The sequence below is a fragment of the Prinia subflava genome, chromosome 4, assembly GCF_021018805.1.
Source record: "Prinia subflava isolate CZ2003 ecotype Zambia chromosome 4, Cam_Psub_1.2, whole genome shotgun sequence".
In the NCBI taxonomy this organism is placed as follows: domain Eukaryota; kingdom Metazoa; phylum Chordata; class Aves; order Passeriformes; family Cisticolidae; genus Prinia; species Prinia subflava.
Window position 1 is genome coordinate 57,150,704 of NC_086250.1, and position 17,679 is coordinate 57,168,382.

Consider the following 17,679-nt stretch of genomic DNA (forward strand, 5'->3'; position numbering starts at 1 on the left):
GAAGGAAGGAAGGAAGGAAGGAAGGAAGGAAGGAAGGAAGGAAGGAAGGAAGGAAGGAGGGAAGGAAGGAAGGAGGGAAGGAAGGAAGGAGGGAAGGAAGGAAGGAGGGAAGGAAGGAAGGAGGGAAGGAAGGAAGGAGGGAAGGAAGGAAGGAGGGAAGGAAGGAAGGAGGGAAGGAAGGAAGGAGGGAAGGAAGGAAGGAAGGAAGGAAGGAAGGAAGGAAGGAAGGAAGGAAGGAAGGAAGGAAGGAAGGAAGGAAGGAAGGAAGGAAGGAAGGAAGGAAGGAAGGAAGGAAGGAAGGAAGGAAGGAAGGAAGGAAGGAAGGAAGGAAGGAAGGAAGGAAGGAAGGAAGGAAGGAAGGAAGGAAGGAAGGAAGGAAGGAAGGAAGGAAGGAAGGAAGGAAGGAAGGAAGGAAGGAAGGAAGGAAGGAAGGAAGGAAGGAAGGAAGGAAGGAAGGAAGGAAGGAAGGAAGGAAGGAAGGAAGGAAGGAAGGAAGGAAGGAAGGAAGGAAGGAAGGAAGGAAGGAAGGAAGGAAGGAAGGAAGGAAGGAAGGAAGGAAGGAAGGAAGGAAGGAAGGAAGGAAGGAAGGAAGGAAGGAAGGAAGGAAGGAAAACCTTGCTATGAAGATCAATGAGTAAAATATTTTACACTCTATTTTTATCAGTACATAAAGACAAAAAAATAAAAATAAAATAAAAAATTAAAAAATGCCTTCCAACAGTGCAATGGTTGAATGCATTTATGTAATATAAACAACATTATTCTTTGCTTTTTCTACACAGTCCTCTCTGGTCATGCTTTACATCCAGAATGTCCCAATGGAAGAAAGCAAACTACACCGGTCACTTCAGAGACAACTGAAGTAATAAAACACAACTTAACTCTGAACCACTTTTCATGACTGTCAGAGTTATCACGTTAATTGTTAAATAGGATTTTCTACAAATATACAACATATAAAAACTGTTAAATATATAACTTTAGGCTTTTCAAAATACATTTAATGATCTCTTTCAAACAAGTGTTACTTTTGTTTTCTCTTTAATTTGCTTTCTGGTGCTAAATGGTGTATCAGATGAGACATAGGCCACAGATGACCAAACATGCTCTTTGCAAATACTGTATTATCCAACTTTAACTATCAAAAATGGAACTGTAGAAGAGGCCGGTTTAACTGGTTAAAACTGAAAATGATTTTAGTACGAGAAAGTCAATCTAAGTACAGAGGAATAAAGGTGCCGTGTAGACAGTTTGTGTTCTTTCTGTCCAATTTTTTCAAACATAGGTCATTTTCTCTCAGTGCTCCGTTATGTTCTCTTGAACATGGCATTTCAAGAGCAGGTCTCTGAGTTAGTTTTACTTCAGCTTCCCATAAAGACACCTGCTGGACAACATTTCAGCTTTGTGAAAGCTGGAATCATGTCTTTGTGGAGACCTCCTTCAATTTAATGACATAACTCTCTTAAGAGTAAGATTGTGTCCACTTTAAAATAGATTTTGCTCTTTGGTCTATTGTAAATACTGAAAGTATAAGAAAATAAAAGCAATTCAGACAGTTTAGGGCACAAGAAGAGTTTCTCTTTTGCACCTCAGTGTCCTCCCATAGGCAAAACAGTCTTCTCTAAGGCTGATTGGGATGATACTCTTCATTGTAGCAGACTCTTCAGATTGAAACATGTAGGTAACAGCAAGTCCAGCAGTGGTGTATAACGCAGATGAAACGTTAACCATGAACTTTTTTGTATTGCTAATGCCCAAGCATATCTCTTTTTCTATATTCCTTAGTCCAGTGATCCTTAGAATGGTAGAACAAACTTTAGCTCAATGCAGAGGAATTATGCTGTCATTCATGAGATACAGAGAAACAGACAGTTGAGCTGATGACATAGAACAGATGATGATCAACAGCAGTGAAACTTGACTAAGTTAAGTAGCTCACAGAGAGCCTAAACCACTCCTACGAGGATTCTGTGTTGCTGCATTTGTCAGGAGACCTGTAAATCGATAAGAACAAATGTGTCAGTGTTTAATTTACAATTCTGCTTATCTTCGTTGTCCATTATCATAAAATACATTGTATTGAGATTTTTTCAAGGAGACAGTTAATGAATTAGAAGATATTTATTTTTGCACAGCATTTTCCCTGAGAAAAAACATAGAAAAACCTATATTTTATTATTAAAATTTTATGCTTTATTAATTATTTCTAATAAATTATAACTTACAATAACTTCAGTGTCATCTAATTTCTACTAAGCTTCATGCACATTCTCATAAAAATCACAGAATGTTCTTTTACACATATTAAAGTTACAAATAACAATGTCAAATATACATGGTGACTAAGATTACTTTTACTTTTTATGTTTAGGCTGCAATGAAAAATGGACTTGAAAGCTATATATTAAAAATGCAAAGATATTTGTACTGGAGGCTTTTCTGCAGTTAAGTTTCCAAAGAGCACTAGAGTGTGCCTAATTTAATCAATACTGCCCTCTAGTGATTCTATTATAAGTGCAAATTAATGTAAATAATGCCTATTAATAGTCAGTTTAATCAGAAAATTGTTTTAGTTATGCACCAGGAAAAAAGATCAAAAACAAATGAACAAAACCCCAAGTAAAAACAGACAACAACAGAAAAAAACCCGAAAAAACCCAAACAAAACACAAGATAATAAAAATGGGCAAAGTACTGCCCAGTGAACCTGTTGCAAAGAAAATTGAATGGAAGCAGTATTTTGAAAGTGAAACAGAACCAAAGTTCACACTATGAAAGAAATCAAGAGTACTGGAAGACAGCACAAAAACAAATGACAAAATAATGACTTATTTATACAACAGAGAGCCAGTAACTCATGGTCACCCAAAATAGGAGTTTAGAAATGGTTTAAAAATTCCACAGATTCTGCATACACTAAAATGTTGTAGAGTGTATTAAGCAAGCATGATTGTTACAACATGCTGTTTGAATTTTCAAACACTGTCTTCTGCTTTGGCATTGTTCTGTCTCCAAGTAGTCAGAAATGTTATTACTGATGGAAATACCATGCAAAACTCCATAAAATACTGAACAGTGAATGTAAAAGAGCAAAACAAATAACAAAACTCTATTCAATTGGTTTAAGCCATATATTAAATATTGCATTTTTAACCTAATCTCCAGAGCAGTACATGAAAGAAAAATCTGCCTCCAAATCAATTTAGTGACAGCTTGAAACATATGGATCTCTATATATATGTATGTAGAAAGAAAGAAAGAGAGAGAGAGAGGCAGATAGACAGATGAATACTTCCTTACAAGGCATAAAGTGCATGTCATAGATTTCTGCTTTTGTCCTCTCACCTTTTCCAGGAAAAAACACCCCAGAAATCTTGCAAACAGCCTTTTCTTTTCGGACTAGTGATCAGATCTCCAAACCACATGGCCTCAGACAGGCTGAAGGCAAAAAACCTGGTTGATTATTGTGATATATTCCCCTTCTTAAATATACTTTCAGCAAGAGAAATAATGTTTTGCTTCTATTAATTGCCCTCTTTCCCCTTTAAACTCTTTCTTGAACTTCCTGCTATGCCCCCTATTTTTCTTCCCATTAGAAAAGAATACAACTTTTAAGGTAGTAATACTTTTTAGGTTGCAAGACACAAAGCAAACGATTTATGGTTTATTAGGTCTGAAAGTAAACTGCTATGTGTTAAGAATTAGTTTGACAGCTCCATCTTTCCTTTATTATGCCAGAATGGCCCACAGCTAAAAGCAACAGCGTAAACTGCTGATGGACTGTATATTCAGTGATTTCATAGTGTACTTCTCTACCATGTTAGTCCCAGGAGGAAGAGAGAATTCAAGTACAACAACATCCATTCAGAGATAACCTGCTGCTTTGTAATTTCATGGGGATAAAAGCTTCCTTCCTTCCTTGCTATGCCTGTCGCCACCTTGAACACCCCTGCTGCATGAATATGGTATTAACACTTTAAAAGGAGATGAGAAGAGGGGAGAAAGTTATGCACTTTAAAAATGCTGAGGAAGGGCATAGAGCAGGCTTGAAATAAAGAGATCACAGGAAGAGGAACAGATTAGAGAACAGAAGGTGAATTTACAACTTTAGACAATGACAGGAGAAAATGAAATGAAAGGAGGAAAAATGCATAGGTTAGCCAGGGAAGTGTAAGTATCTTACTAATGAAGGCATGAAAAAGAAGTAAGAAGAGGTAATAAGAATAACAGATAAAAAGTAGAGAGAAGATAAGAGAGAGCACAATGAGTCCAGAGAAGAGGAAGAGAATGCACACCTACCCTCCCACCTCCTGTTTTTTTCCCTTTTGTTCCTCATTACAGGTAAATTAATCACTCCCCAGAAAAACAGACAGATCAAATAAGAGAAAAGAGGGAATCCTAAAAAAAATAAAAAGGACTCATTTACTATTTATAATTCAAGCCATAGAATAGAATCATAGAATCAGTTAGGTTGAAAAGTACATTTAAGACCATCAAGTCCATCCCAGCACTGCCAAGTCCACCACTGAACCATGCCCATAAGGACCACATATACATATGTTTTTAAAACTTCCAAGGATGGTGATTCAATCACTTCCATGTGTAGCCTCTGCCAAAGTTTGACTATCCTTTTAATGAAGAAATTTTGACTAATATCCAGTATAAACCTCCCCAGTGCAACTTGAGTATGACAGCACTCATTCTATCACTTGTTGCTTGGGAAAACAGACTGACCCCCTTCTGGCTACAACCTCCTTTCAGAGTGATAAAGTGTCTCCTGAGCCTCCTTTCCTCCAGCCTAAACAACCTCAGCTCCCTCAGCCACTCCTCAAAAAGCTTGTGCTCCAGACCCTTTCCAAGCTTTGCTGCCCTTCTCTGGACATGGTCCAGTATTTCAATATCTTTCTTGTAAGTGAGAGGCCCAAAACTGAACACAGGATTTGAGGTGTGGCCTCACCAGTGCCGAGTAAAGGGAGAAAATCCCTACCTGGTCCTGCTGACCATACTACTGTGGATACAATCCAGGATTCCATTGGCATTTCTGGCTGCCTGGGCACAGCTGGCTCATGTTCAGCTGCTGTTGACCAGCACTCTCAGGTCCTTTTCTGCTGGGTTGTTTTCCATCCACTCTTCCCCAGCCCAGTAGCGCTGCATAGGGTTGTTGTGACCCCAGTGCAGGATTCACCACTTCACCTTGTAGAACCTCCTATACTTGTCCTCAGCCCACTGATCCTGCCTGTCCAGATCCCTCTGCAGATTCCTTCTACTTTCCAGCAGATAAACACTTCCATCCAACTTGGTGTCATTTGTGAACTGACTGAGGGTGCACTCAATGCCCTTGTCCAGATCACTGATTGAGATATTAAGCAGAACTGGCCCCAGCACTGAGCCCTGAGGAACATCATTAACAACTGTCTGCTAGCCAGATTTAATTCTATTCACCACCACTTTCTGGGCTCAGCCATCCAGTATTTTTTTTTTTATCCAGTGAAGGGTGAACCTATCAAACCAGCCAATTTTTGCCAGGAGAATGCTGTGGAAAACAGTGGAAAAGGCTTGAATAAAGTTCAGGTAGACAACATCTGCAGCCTTTCCCTCATTTGCTGAGTAGGTAGCTCTGGCAGTAGACGGGGTTGGTCCAGCAGGTCAGTGCCTTTCATAAACCCATGCTGGCTGGGTCTGATACCCTGTGCACATGCCATAGTATGACTCAAGATCATCTGCTCCATGACCTTCCCTGGCACCAAAGTCAGACTGAAAGACCTGTAATCTACTCCATGGAAGCCCAGGGTGGCAGTTCTGCTGGTCTCCGTCTACTTCTCTAACTATTGAAAACATGAATTGAAACACATGAGAAGGACCACTTCCCCAATAAGCAAGTTTAAAGTAAAATGGTGCTCTTGATGTCTTTTTGGCACCAATTTTAGAACATTAATTAGCTCATCAGATTGCAATAATAACTCTAAATTAAATAACTACTTACATAAAACTGCTTCAAAGCCTGGGAAATTTGTTTTCACATTGTTTTGGTTCTTTTTTTCCCTTCATTTACAGAAATTGTAGCAGCATCAAATCAAAGGAAGACTGCATAACTATCACACAGAACACTTCTTCTGTTTATACACAGAACTAATGTAATTTCTAGGCACCAATGCACATGTCTGTTTGTCACTGACTTCAGTGAAGTAAGAATTTGTCCCAGCACTCCAGACAGCAGCTTCTGCTTCCTTTGGAAGGAGCCAAATATTTGGGCTGTAAGTTTGAGTTTCTCTAAATCTGAGGTACTGAGTGAGCATCTAGTACCAAAGATTAAAATACTACTGGAAGTAGTGGAAGTCCAAGCCCCTGTGTGAGGAATACTCTCAAGAGGAAAACAAATTTTCCTGCTAATAATCCAAAACATAAGAAGCAGTACAGTTCACATGATCATATACATCTTACTCTTGTTCTTGGCTGGCTTGAATATGTCCTGAGAGTATTTGGATTATTAGAGCAATTTTAACACAGTCCACTTAATTTGTCTTACTCTGGAGGAAGTAGAATAAGGGTCAGTCTATCCCCAGCTGTGCTCTAATGGCCCATAAACCATTTTATTTCTTCATTTTTATGGTCAAAACAAAGGAAAAGAAGTTATACAGGTCACCTTGAGAAGATAAGAATATATGACTCTTTGCTGACTTACACAGGCTTTCCACCAAAAGAAACCTCCACAAAAACCTCTCTTTCAGAGTAGTATGTAGGTTTTAACTGAGTGACAAAAATGTTTGAATTTCTCATCACAACCAGAAAGTTGAGCCAGGCTTACTGCAAGTGGGAAATATTTTCAGTTAGGATTCAGTTTCAAGTACATCTTGACCTTTTACTTTATATGGAATCCACATAAAGACCAACAATTCCATGTCAAGCCTGATAAAACTTTAGCAGTTTCATCTGTTTTTTCACTCTCTGTTTTTAGAATAAAGAGTTCACCAAAGTTGGGGTTTTTTTGCTACAGTAGCCAAGTGCTTTTACATGACTTTTACTTTTATTGCAGTCATATTGGCACTCTTTGATGGCAATTCTACCTGTCATGTTTCCAGAACTGATTTCTGGAAATTTTCTGGATACCTACAAAGTAATAGATCATTTTAAAGATGTTTCAGTGTTGCTTAAAAGCTGAACTACTTGTCTAAATTGTGTGTTTTACACTTTCAACTACAGTCTTATGCCTCTGTGGATCTGAGGATACTGCACAGCATCCATCATTACAAACAGCTTTTTTTTTGTTTGGGTTCTTTTTACACAAAGAAAATTCACAGAGATGGCTGCAGGTTGAGCCAGTCTCTGACTCACAAATCAACTCATAATAGAAACAGTTCCAAACCTTTTACCAACTGACTGCAAGTCAGATAAACAGCATGCCTTTCCCCTCTGCTTTTGTGGCTCTCAGTTCTAGGTCCCTAAAAAACTAAGCATATATGATGCAGAAAGATGTAAAAGCATTAAAATGCCCTAGGAAAACATTACACTGCCTTGCAAGATACCTCCTGCTTTATGGGAATAAAAATGTAAATTTCTGGTGATGATCCAAGGAGTAGCAATGACCTGTTTCATTCATGAGAACTCCCATAGTCCCTCCTGAAAATTTATTTTGTTTCCCTCCCTTCCTCTCCTTTTCTCCATGCTGTTCATATACACAAACTGAATTGCTTAGTCTTCAGAAAATAAAAGGACAAGTTAATTTATATCTAAAGTATCTGCAGCTATTAGGAATAAAAAAAAGAAACATGAAAGCTGCTCTACTTAATGCTGTATTCTGTCTCTCTGAGGTAGCCACAGGAAGAAAAATTTCAGAGTTCAAAAAAGAGTACCTGTAGAACTAGGAGCTATGAGATTGCACAAATTTAGTGTCTGTGCTTCTGGGTGAATATTTATAAAAAGAAGTTTAATGTATTAGGTAGTGTATATGCAGGCATAGTTTCCTGTGCTGCACGCCAACAAAATAGCGTTCCTGAGTTACAGATAGCAGAATCCCATCATCAGCCACCTCAAAAAGAAAATGCCTTTTCTTTTAACACCCATTACTTGTTTCTTTTCACTTCCACTATTCAAACCTGACACAGAAAGAAGTGTTTATTCTAAATCTGAGACTCTTTGCAAAAGATTTTTTTCCCAATAACGGTTTTAATACCAGTCTGTCTTGAAAAAAAACAAAAAGTCTCATTTCCCATTAAATAACACTTCTAGTCCTATCTCCTCAACTTCCCCTGACCATCTGCCAGGACTATCATCATGATCATTAATTTCCTTTTCTGTTAAAACCCTTTTTGTCTCATATTACCTTTTTTTACTTACAAGATCTTGGAATACACTGGGTCAGATCATACATTTTGTTCTTCTTCTGAATTGCCTATTATTTCGTAAGCAATAGCAGTGAAGGAAGTGGGACTGTTGTTGTAATTAGATAATCCTCACAATGACTGAAAATGTTAGAACCACACGTTGTAACCCAGCTGAAAGACATTTGAGCCCAGGTCATGTAGGTAACCCTTGTTTAAGAGCTCAGCCTTAAGCATGTATAATAACACAAGCTTGCTTTGTGGCATCTGAGCATATGCTAAGCAAAAGCAATGAAGGTGGCAGAATCACAGACTCATTTAGGTTGGACAAGGCCTCTAAGGTCATCAGCTCCAATCTTCATCATCCCCTTGTCAACTAGACCATGGCACTAAGTACCACGTGCAGTTTGTCATCGAACGCTTCCAGGGATGGTGACTCCACCACCTCCCTGCACAACCTGTTCCAATGCCTGACAACCCTTCAGTGAACAAATTCTTCCTGACCCCAAACCTGATCCTCACCTGGTACAGCTTGAAGCTGCCTCCTCTCCTGCCACTAGTCGCTTGAGTGTGTGATCCCCACCTTTCTACAACCTCCCTGCAGGCACTTGTAGACAGCAATAAGATCACCCCTGAGCCTCCTTTTCTCCAGACTAAGCACCTCCAGCTCCCTCAGCTGCTCCTTAAAATGAGCCCCTTGTGCTCCAGACTCTTCACCAGCTCCATGCCTTTCTCTGAACATGCTCCAGCACCTCAGTGTCTCTCTTGCAGTGAGGGGCCCAGAACTGAACACAGGATTCAAGGTATGGCTCACCAGTGCTGAGAACAGGAGGACAATCACTGCCCTGGTCCTCCTGGCCACACTGTTATTGATGCAAGCCAGGGTGACACTGGCCTTCTTGGCTACCTGGGCTCACTGCTGGCTCACCTTCAGCCAGTTGTGGACTCACACCCCAGGTCAGCATTGGTTGAGAAGAGAAAGCAGCAAGAATATCTGTCCTCAGAACATTCAGAGCTCTTGGATACAAAGGTGATTGTAGGAGATTTTTACTCTACTCAAAGTAGCGTTTTAAACTGTTGTGGATAACAAAAGAGCAAGGCAGGTCTCATTTTGCCCCTTGTGAAAGTCCAAAATCTGGCCCTTCAAGCAACATGGATGGAAAGAAGGAAAGATGAAGAGCATCACACATCTTATAAGGCACAACAATGCAAGGAAGTGTGTTTTCATCTCTCATGTGCTGGCTAAAATAATAAATAACCCTTAAAATAACTCCAGCTAAAGACCTTGAGCAAGTAACTCAATTTTATCTGACTTCTTTCTGCTCTTTTAAATTGGTTTGAGGTATGCACATATATGAAGGTTTACGGCAGATAAAACTAAGGAAGGTTTGTAACTGGTGTGGAATTGTAAACTTGAAAAAATTACTACTTCTCTGTCACACTTTTACTCTTCAAATAAAAAGCAACTGCAATATTAGCATGATTGAAACTGTCTAAGACTAGCCATGAGCTTTCCTCAGAATACTGAAACAATAACCTGAGTTATTTTATATTTATATATTTATTTATATTTATATGTATATTTCTAAGCATTTCTGACACTTTTCTCTAAGGTAGGAGACAAGTTCAGATTAAATCACCAATGTATCTACAAACTTATTTTTTGTTTAAATGCAATAACTTATTTTTTACTGAATTTTGAATGTTCATACCTATATACCTATATTCAAAGCATATTCTTTATAAACTAACAAACCTTAACAAGGCTATAAGCTTAATTACATTGAATAGTCTCATGAAAAATAGTGACTTAAATATTTTCGTGTACTAATAAATCCAATAAATACAATGATTTTCCATAAAATAATGCTTTTATTGAAACAATAGAAGAGTATTTTGTTAAGAGTGTTATGTGACTTTTAATTATAAAGTTTAACAAATAATCCTGCCTATAGTTAAATTTACTAGTCTACATCATGGAAAAAACCCCAAAAAACCAAAAACCAAAAAAGGACTTTATCCAGCACTGAAGTCCACACATGAATATAAGAATTAATTTTTCTTTTCTAATTAAAAAGATTGTTCAAGGACATCTGGGACTACTGTCTGACTGACAGGTGGTTGGGCTGAAGCAAGGTTAGTCTCATACTCAGTAAAACTGGAACTGATTGTGAAAATGGTTGAATAATACATCAAAAATGCAATATGTGTTTAGAGCAAATATTTAGGATATTTCACCCCTTAAAAGAGCTAATTCTGACTTTAAAAGCATAAGCTTTAAACTGGAAGTTCAACTGCTTGTGAAGGAACTGCATAGTCAATATTCACTAGTGAAATACCTTGTCTGCTTTATGTACTCCATTTGACAAATGATTGTTTAAGAAAGCAGTCATGTTCCACATCATTCCAGAAAGCAATGTAGCACTGTAAATTACTTCTGACAAGCAATCTTTATAAATATTTTGTGTATGAGAAATAATTTTTTTAATTTAGAATTACTCTGTTTAGCCTTTGTCTAGGACTTGAGGAGAAAGTAGTAAGTGGACAACTATGGGGAATCAGAGAAGAGGAGGAATATATATAGGTCAGGGAAGAAGAATGCAGGAGGGTTTTTATTCTCTCAGAGACATATTTGAAAACAAAAGCAGGAACATATACAACAATTTTCTGTAGAAATAACACATAGACATCCACTGAAAGCAGAAGAGCAAGTGTGGTCTTCAACACAGCTCACATGTAGGTAGATATGTAAACAGAAGAAAGTCTATTACTGCTCTTAGTCCTTACATCCTCTGCAAAGGGAAAATCCTCTGAAGGTAAATTTTTCTAAAAGGCAACTGTTAGACAATCCTCTAATATGTACAGATAAAACAAAATAAGTATATGATAGCATAAAATAATTCATTTTTTAAACCTTGATCTTATTCACTTTCAGTTCAAATCCAAAAAGTCCTGGACTAACAGATTGTTACATCCTTGTTAGCAGGTTTATAAGATAATAGTTCCTGGCCTTAAGGATGATTTCCAAAATGAGAAAAATCTTTCCCTAAAACACCTCATCACAGAAACAGTGAGATTCTTCAGGAAAGTGAAATGGATATTCTTCAAAAAGGCAACTATCATTTTGTATCAGATTAAAGCCAAGGTTTTCTAGAGATCTTTCAGTCCATCATTCAACCACAGACATTGTGAAAGGATAGTGGGAAATGTAGTGACTTAATGTAGTGTTTTCTTCACAATTTGAAGACGGAGAGAATATTTCTTGACAGGCTAAGGGGTAAATTAATAGATATAGGGGATTGTGCTTAAAGCAACATATACTGATTTTCTGTTTAATGACAATGTATCCATACAGCTTACAGACATTCAAGTCCTAGTGTTCTTCACTCCAGGAAATGTTTATGTTTGTTTTGTGTTACATTCTTATAATCCTCAGTAAAATATCCTTTTGCACACCTATGCTCATCCTCAGGTAAAGCTGTGCATGACTATGGTGAAGAAGTGGGAAGAAGAATGAGACAGAATTTAAGGCTCATTATCCTGAACTAGCAAATTAAAACTATTTGAATCCCCTAGAATAACACATTTAGGCATAGCAGACACCTACATCCATTATACTGTGTAGCATTCTGATTAACAGTGCAAATATATTTAAACTTAACACAGGTTATGGATGAAGAGTCTCAGAAACAACCAGTGTTTCAATGACTGCTGAGGCAGAGCACTCTGTGCATTGTGCAGCATATTGGATCAAAATTCTTTGGCAAGATCACCATTACTCTCTCTACCCTGTTTCTCTGCTATTTTGGCAAGCGGTTCTGTGGTGATCAGATTTCTGCAGTATCTGAAAACAAACAACAAAGGAGGAAATTTAAACTGTGGCAAACATCAAGGAATTTTCTGTAATTTGCAATAAATTTATACAGACAAAAAGGAGGACTATACAAAAGCAGCCTCACTAAAACTTTTGAGGAGCAGGAGAGGAAGTAAATCTTAGCTTCTCTCAAAGATATCAGTCTCATGTGCCTCTCCTAGAATTGGGATGGATACCCTACCTTGTAAAACCTTTCTCAACCAGATTTTAGAGATGCCTAATGCAGTGTCTCTTTCATGACAGCCCTTTAACTTGCCATTATTACAGTTTCCTTGGGTCAAAGTCAGAGGTCATGAAACCTGAATGTAGGTATTATATGTGATGATTGTGATCTCAGTCAGTCAGCTCAATTCTCCATGAGATACCTACTGTCTGTTGGACACACTTGGGTATCTCTCCCTGCCTACAGGGGCTACTTTAAAAGCCCTTGTTACACTCCTGAATATATCTTAGTCTCTTGGAACATATAGGCTGCCCTGGACATATGAGTGAAGGGAACTGAATTCTGCCCTCACTCTCTTTTCACAAGCCAAAAGGTTCCAAGCAGCTCCTGCTAGGGGCTCAGTGTGCCTCCCCTAGTCAGGAGTGACCCACTGCACACGCATCAATGCCCAAACCACATCCTTGTGACTGAGCATTTCATCTGGGTCAAAGGATGCAGGTGGCAGGGAAGAAGAATAAGATACCAGTCATGATCAGTGGTGTGCTTTAGAAGTAAGTGATAGTGGTTCAGTTAGTCAACATTATGAGACTGACCATGAAACATTTCTATGGTTTCTAACCATTTCTTAAGAAAGAAATGTCATTACAGTGACCTCACAGGATCAGGAGGATGAGATCATCGATAAGTGTCTTATTACTCTAGGCACAAGCATTATGAGAGCTGTCAGTTTCTTTCTTAAAAACATTTATCTGCCCTTTGTTATCTTCCAAGCTTGTTTTCACTTTATCAGAATGACAAATAGTAACATCAGACCCAAAGACCATTTCAAAAGTGACTGAGCTATTTGAGAGATACTTCTGGGTTAAATTAGAGTAAAATGCTTGTTCCAATCATAGGTGTGGAACAGAACTTGTTGATTCATGAAACAGTTACTTAGATGAAATGCAATGAGCTATTGTATTCATAAGGGGGAAATAAACTTCAGGTGAAGACAGGATGTAACTATGATATTGACAGTGTCATGAGTGAATCCATTTTAGTGGGTCACACTGTTCCTGTGCTGGTCATCACAGTACCATTTTTGTGTTCATAATCTAATGCAACAAATCAGCTTCAAGAACTACTGACATGAAACTTATTTTTAATACAATATTTTATGCTTTAGGAATTTAGGCTTTTCACTATGGTAAGATTTTTGCTGCTGAGAGTTCACAGATTTCTTTTTCTCATCATAGATTTTCTCAGATTTGAAAAAATATAGAAGAGATCTGAAAGAGTTCAGCTGCTGGCAGTATCAAGCCCTTGGTTCCTATGGTATGTCTGGGTTAGTGAGGAGGAGGTTTTCAAGACAGAAGGAAGAGATATCACCATGTTTTAGCAGTTACATGAAAGTACATCAAAGTTAAGGGGATAGGTCCTAAAATATTAACTATAGTCCAGATGGCCTGCGTGGGTGAAACTTGAGAATGTTTAATGAGAAATCACACAAAACTCAGATGCTATAGAAACAAGAGACAAAACAGAAAAAGAGGAAAATGTATTACTGACTCTGCCAGACATGCTAGGAAACATTTCATAAATATCAGATGGAAGAAGTCATGATCAATCTTTCCATTGAGGTCAGGAATTACATGCCATATAGAACAGAACTGGTGCACCAATGACATTGTATGTTTTGAGTTTCTGCTGTCAGAAAGATACTTGCATCCCCTCCTCATAATAGGTCTTGGCTTGAGATAAGAGTTTCTTGGATGTCAGTGTTTCAGGGTTAATTAGAAAGGAATAGTTTGTGTTTCTCTAACACTGGCCATTTTTCACTAATTAATCAGAAATGGGAAAAAAAAGCACTTTTTTTTTTTTTGGTCCAAGTAGGTGCAGAAATCTGGTCTGTGTAGGAGACAATGTGGGTGTGTTCTACAGATTCTGCAAGATTCACGGGGGCCACTGTGGGAATGACAACACAGGCAGGAAAGTACTATTGAAAAACAACTTTGCAAGGTAAAAGTATAAACTTTGTCCCAGCAGTTCACATCTGTTTGGAAAGCTTACCTGAAATTTTTTTTCTATATGCAATTAATAACTCTGATCACAAAATCTTTTATCATTCCTAGACTCAATAGGTACAAGAAAAGTTAAAAACTATTTTGAAAAATTTTACTTAAAAAAAAAAATTCAAAAAGTTAAAAAGTTAAACTTCCGTTTTAAAGTTAAGTAATTAATTTTTCATTTTGCATTCCAGAAGTAGAAACATACAATAAGATATGCTACTATGGGTATGTGAATACATAATATTAACTGTGACATTTATGACTTAAATAATTAGCATCATTTGTTAGTAAGAATTAGCTGGGATGTCTTATTTTCAGTGTCACAGTGTTACTGAACTGTGCTGAAAAGAAGACAAATCTTCCAATAGAAAAATAAAAACCTAGGCTGCAAATATAATCCTATTGACCTTTGGGCATTTAAAAGCCTAACTTAAAATTTTGTTGGTCAGAGAGACTTCCTTGAAAATAGACATTTTGAGATGGCAATACAGGTTTTTTTCTGTATGTATTGCAACTAGCTTTTTTGGTGCCTTCATGTCAAATCCTCTAAAACTGTATAGTCTGGTAGTATTTGAGGAAAAAATACAATTGTCTTAATCATGTAAATAAAATTAAAACTTATGTTTTGGAAGGACTTGTGTCTTTCTACTGATGATGGTAAAGCTAACAGCAACTCTTTTCTGAAGTCATGTAGCTGGTAAATGCCTTACAAAGAAAAATGAATCTGAATGTCACAAATTATTTCTTTGATATTTTAAAAATTGTGTTACTTGGTTTTATTTTGTTTTTGTTGGTTCCTATTAAAAAAAATAAAAAAATAAAAACAACCCACAAAAAACTCCAACTGCATGCTATGCAACTTCTAAAGATAAGATGACATTTTCATCTTCCCAGCAAAAATTATTTCAAGCTAAGATATTAACAAGAAAACAGCTGTCTTTCTAATTAGTACATTTGATGCTTAGCTTCTTTTCATTACAGCACAGACAGAGAACACTTTGATCTAAATGTTTTAATCAGTCTTAAGTAGCAACAGGCCCTAATAATTTAAAAATTATAATATATATGTGTACACACACACATATATATGTGCATATATATACATATATAAATACACACATATATGTATATGTATATGTATGTATGTATATGTATATATATGTATATATAACATTTTTAATGTACACCTAAAAATTCATTGGATCAATAAATTCTCTTATAACACATCAGTAGGAATTGGGCACATTATAATTGCTATGGATAGGCCATATAACTGCCACAAGTGTAATGCAAATGAGAAACACTGTGGTAGAACTGAAGTTTCATTTCAGTTCTGCAAGTAAAACTATTTAAAAAAAAAATAAATAAACTTAAATATTAGAAAAAAAGTGAAAATTCCAAGTTCTAACAAATATGATTAGTTCTTCATCTGACTGTTGGTTGATTTAACATTTGGGATAGAAAAAAATATGAAATTATTCCTGAATCTCCTTCCTTTCCTTTTAAAAACTCCATAGCAGCTCACCATCTGACTAAAAGGTAGGGGTCAGGAGGGTTTACTTTTTTACAATATATGCACTATCAAATCTTTAAACTTTCTCTGATTAAGTATGCTTAATTAACCAGTGGTACTTGTTCCTCAAACAGACTTTCAAAATGCAGAACAGCTAAATCAATGTGAAATAGAAGATATTTTCACCATGATTTTCTATTTAAAGGTGCACTTATGTTGATATTTGATTATACTAGTGTTCCTCTATAAATAGCAGAGTATCTGCATATTCCCCCAATAAGCTCTGCTCCTGGGAATTTTCATTCAAAATCTGGCATGACTGTAAGTCAGAGCTCTGACATCTGGAACATTTTGGACTTTCTCCACATAGAAAAAAAATCAATATTTGCCAGCGGCTATCTTTCTCAAAGATGGACCAACCAACTTTGGCCAAAGACATATAAACTGAAATTGAGCACCTTGCCATCAAAATTAACAGAGTGACTCAAAAACGATGCTCTCATTCCTAGCAATGACACTGCTTTGCTCACTTTGAGATATACAGTTGCCTGATAAGCCAAAACTACACAAACAGTATTTGCACAAAATTGACATGAATTATAATGTAGACATAATTCAGAACCTACAGATTCAGAATTTTATTAATGTCAGTGAAGAGAGAAATACATTTTTGTTTAAATCCTTATACAGTGTTAGATCAGAAAGTGGTGCCAAGACTCATCAAAAGCTGTCAATTGCCATTTGCTGCGCTAATTCAAGACATTCATGTACTTAAATATAAGTATAGTTTTTTTGTTTTTCAGCAATCCTGCTGATTCTCCTGAGACCATTATAACTGGCTTATTTCCCAGACATCTCTGTAAGGGATATTTGGCTCATAGAAAATATAACATCTAGTATCCTGAAGTGAAAAGTGTCGCAGAACACTCCCGTCTGTCAAGTTTGTGATTTGAGGGAAAGAAGTATTCCAATCTCAAGATAGGAAAGGTAAACTGAACTCTTGGCTAAGTTCTTAAAGCTTAAAAAAGTCAAGTAAAAACAAAGCTCCTAGGCCCTTTTGCCAAATAAATATAATTATTTATTGTTGATTAAATCCTTGCTTTTTATTATCTATAATATAATTTATGACTGGTCAATTGAACAAACAAAGACTGTAGTTCTCACAATTCAGTTCCTAATGCAAATAGGGCACAGAGTCTGATGTAATATCCAAAGTATGGCTAACAGCCATATTTTACCTTAAACATAGCTCACAAGTACCACCCAGAAACTGAGGAGAAAGATATTCACTGAGATACTGAAGATAGGATAAGGTGTACATATCTGTAACTCTTTCAGTCACAGAAAGAGATAAGGGGACTAAGGATATAATTAGTATATTAGTATCTGAAAGCAGTATGGCTGCTAGCACAGCAGAGCTATTAAATTTTATAACATCAGAGAAGCTCTTAGCTGAATTGTATGAATCTGCAGGTTCTGGTTACTGTCTCAAAGCACAGTGTCAACCTGTTCACAGGTTCAGGTCTATTTTTAATCAGATGATGAGTAAAGAACTACTCAAGTAGTTTTTTGGTTCTTTCTTTCTACTTTTTTTTTTTTTCCCTAAGGAACCACTCAAAGACTGTCTTCTTTGCTAGGCTGCAGTTCCAAATTCTCCCCCACACCTTCCAATGTTCCTGGCTGCACTGTGGTACATCTACACAAGAAAGATTCAGTGTTCATTTTCTCCCTTATCTCTAGACTATAGACAAAGTAGACTTCAA

The 17,679-nt window shown here is 37.0% G+C and overlaps 1 protein-coding gene across 3 annotated transcripts in view; it reads right to left on the minus strand.

Moving 5' to 3' along the window:
- Nucleotides 1-505: 505 nt before the first annotated feature.
- The window catches only part of TAFA5 (TAFA chemokine like family member 5), a 408,002-nt gene continuing 390,828 nt past the window's right edge, over nucleotides 506-17,679 (minus strand). For 2 of the 3 annotated variants that reach the window (XM_063396826.1, XM_063396827.1), the window contains exon 4: nucleotides 506-1,994. In XM_063396826.1, the coding sequence (XP_063252896.1) occupies nucleotides 1,986-1,994 (9 nt within the window). In that variant the 3' untranslated portion in view covers nucleotides 506-1,985. Of the gene's footprint in view, nucleotides 1,995-3,345; nucleotides 3,439-17,679 lie in introns of all 3 variants that reach the window. The other variant, XR_010080303.1, reaches the window with a different exon arrangement.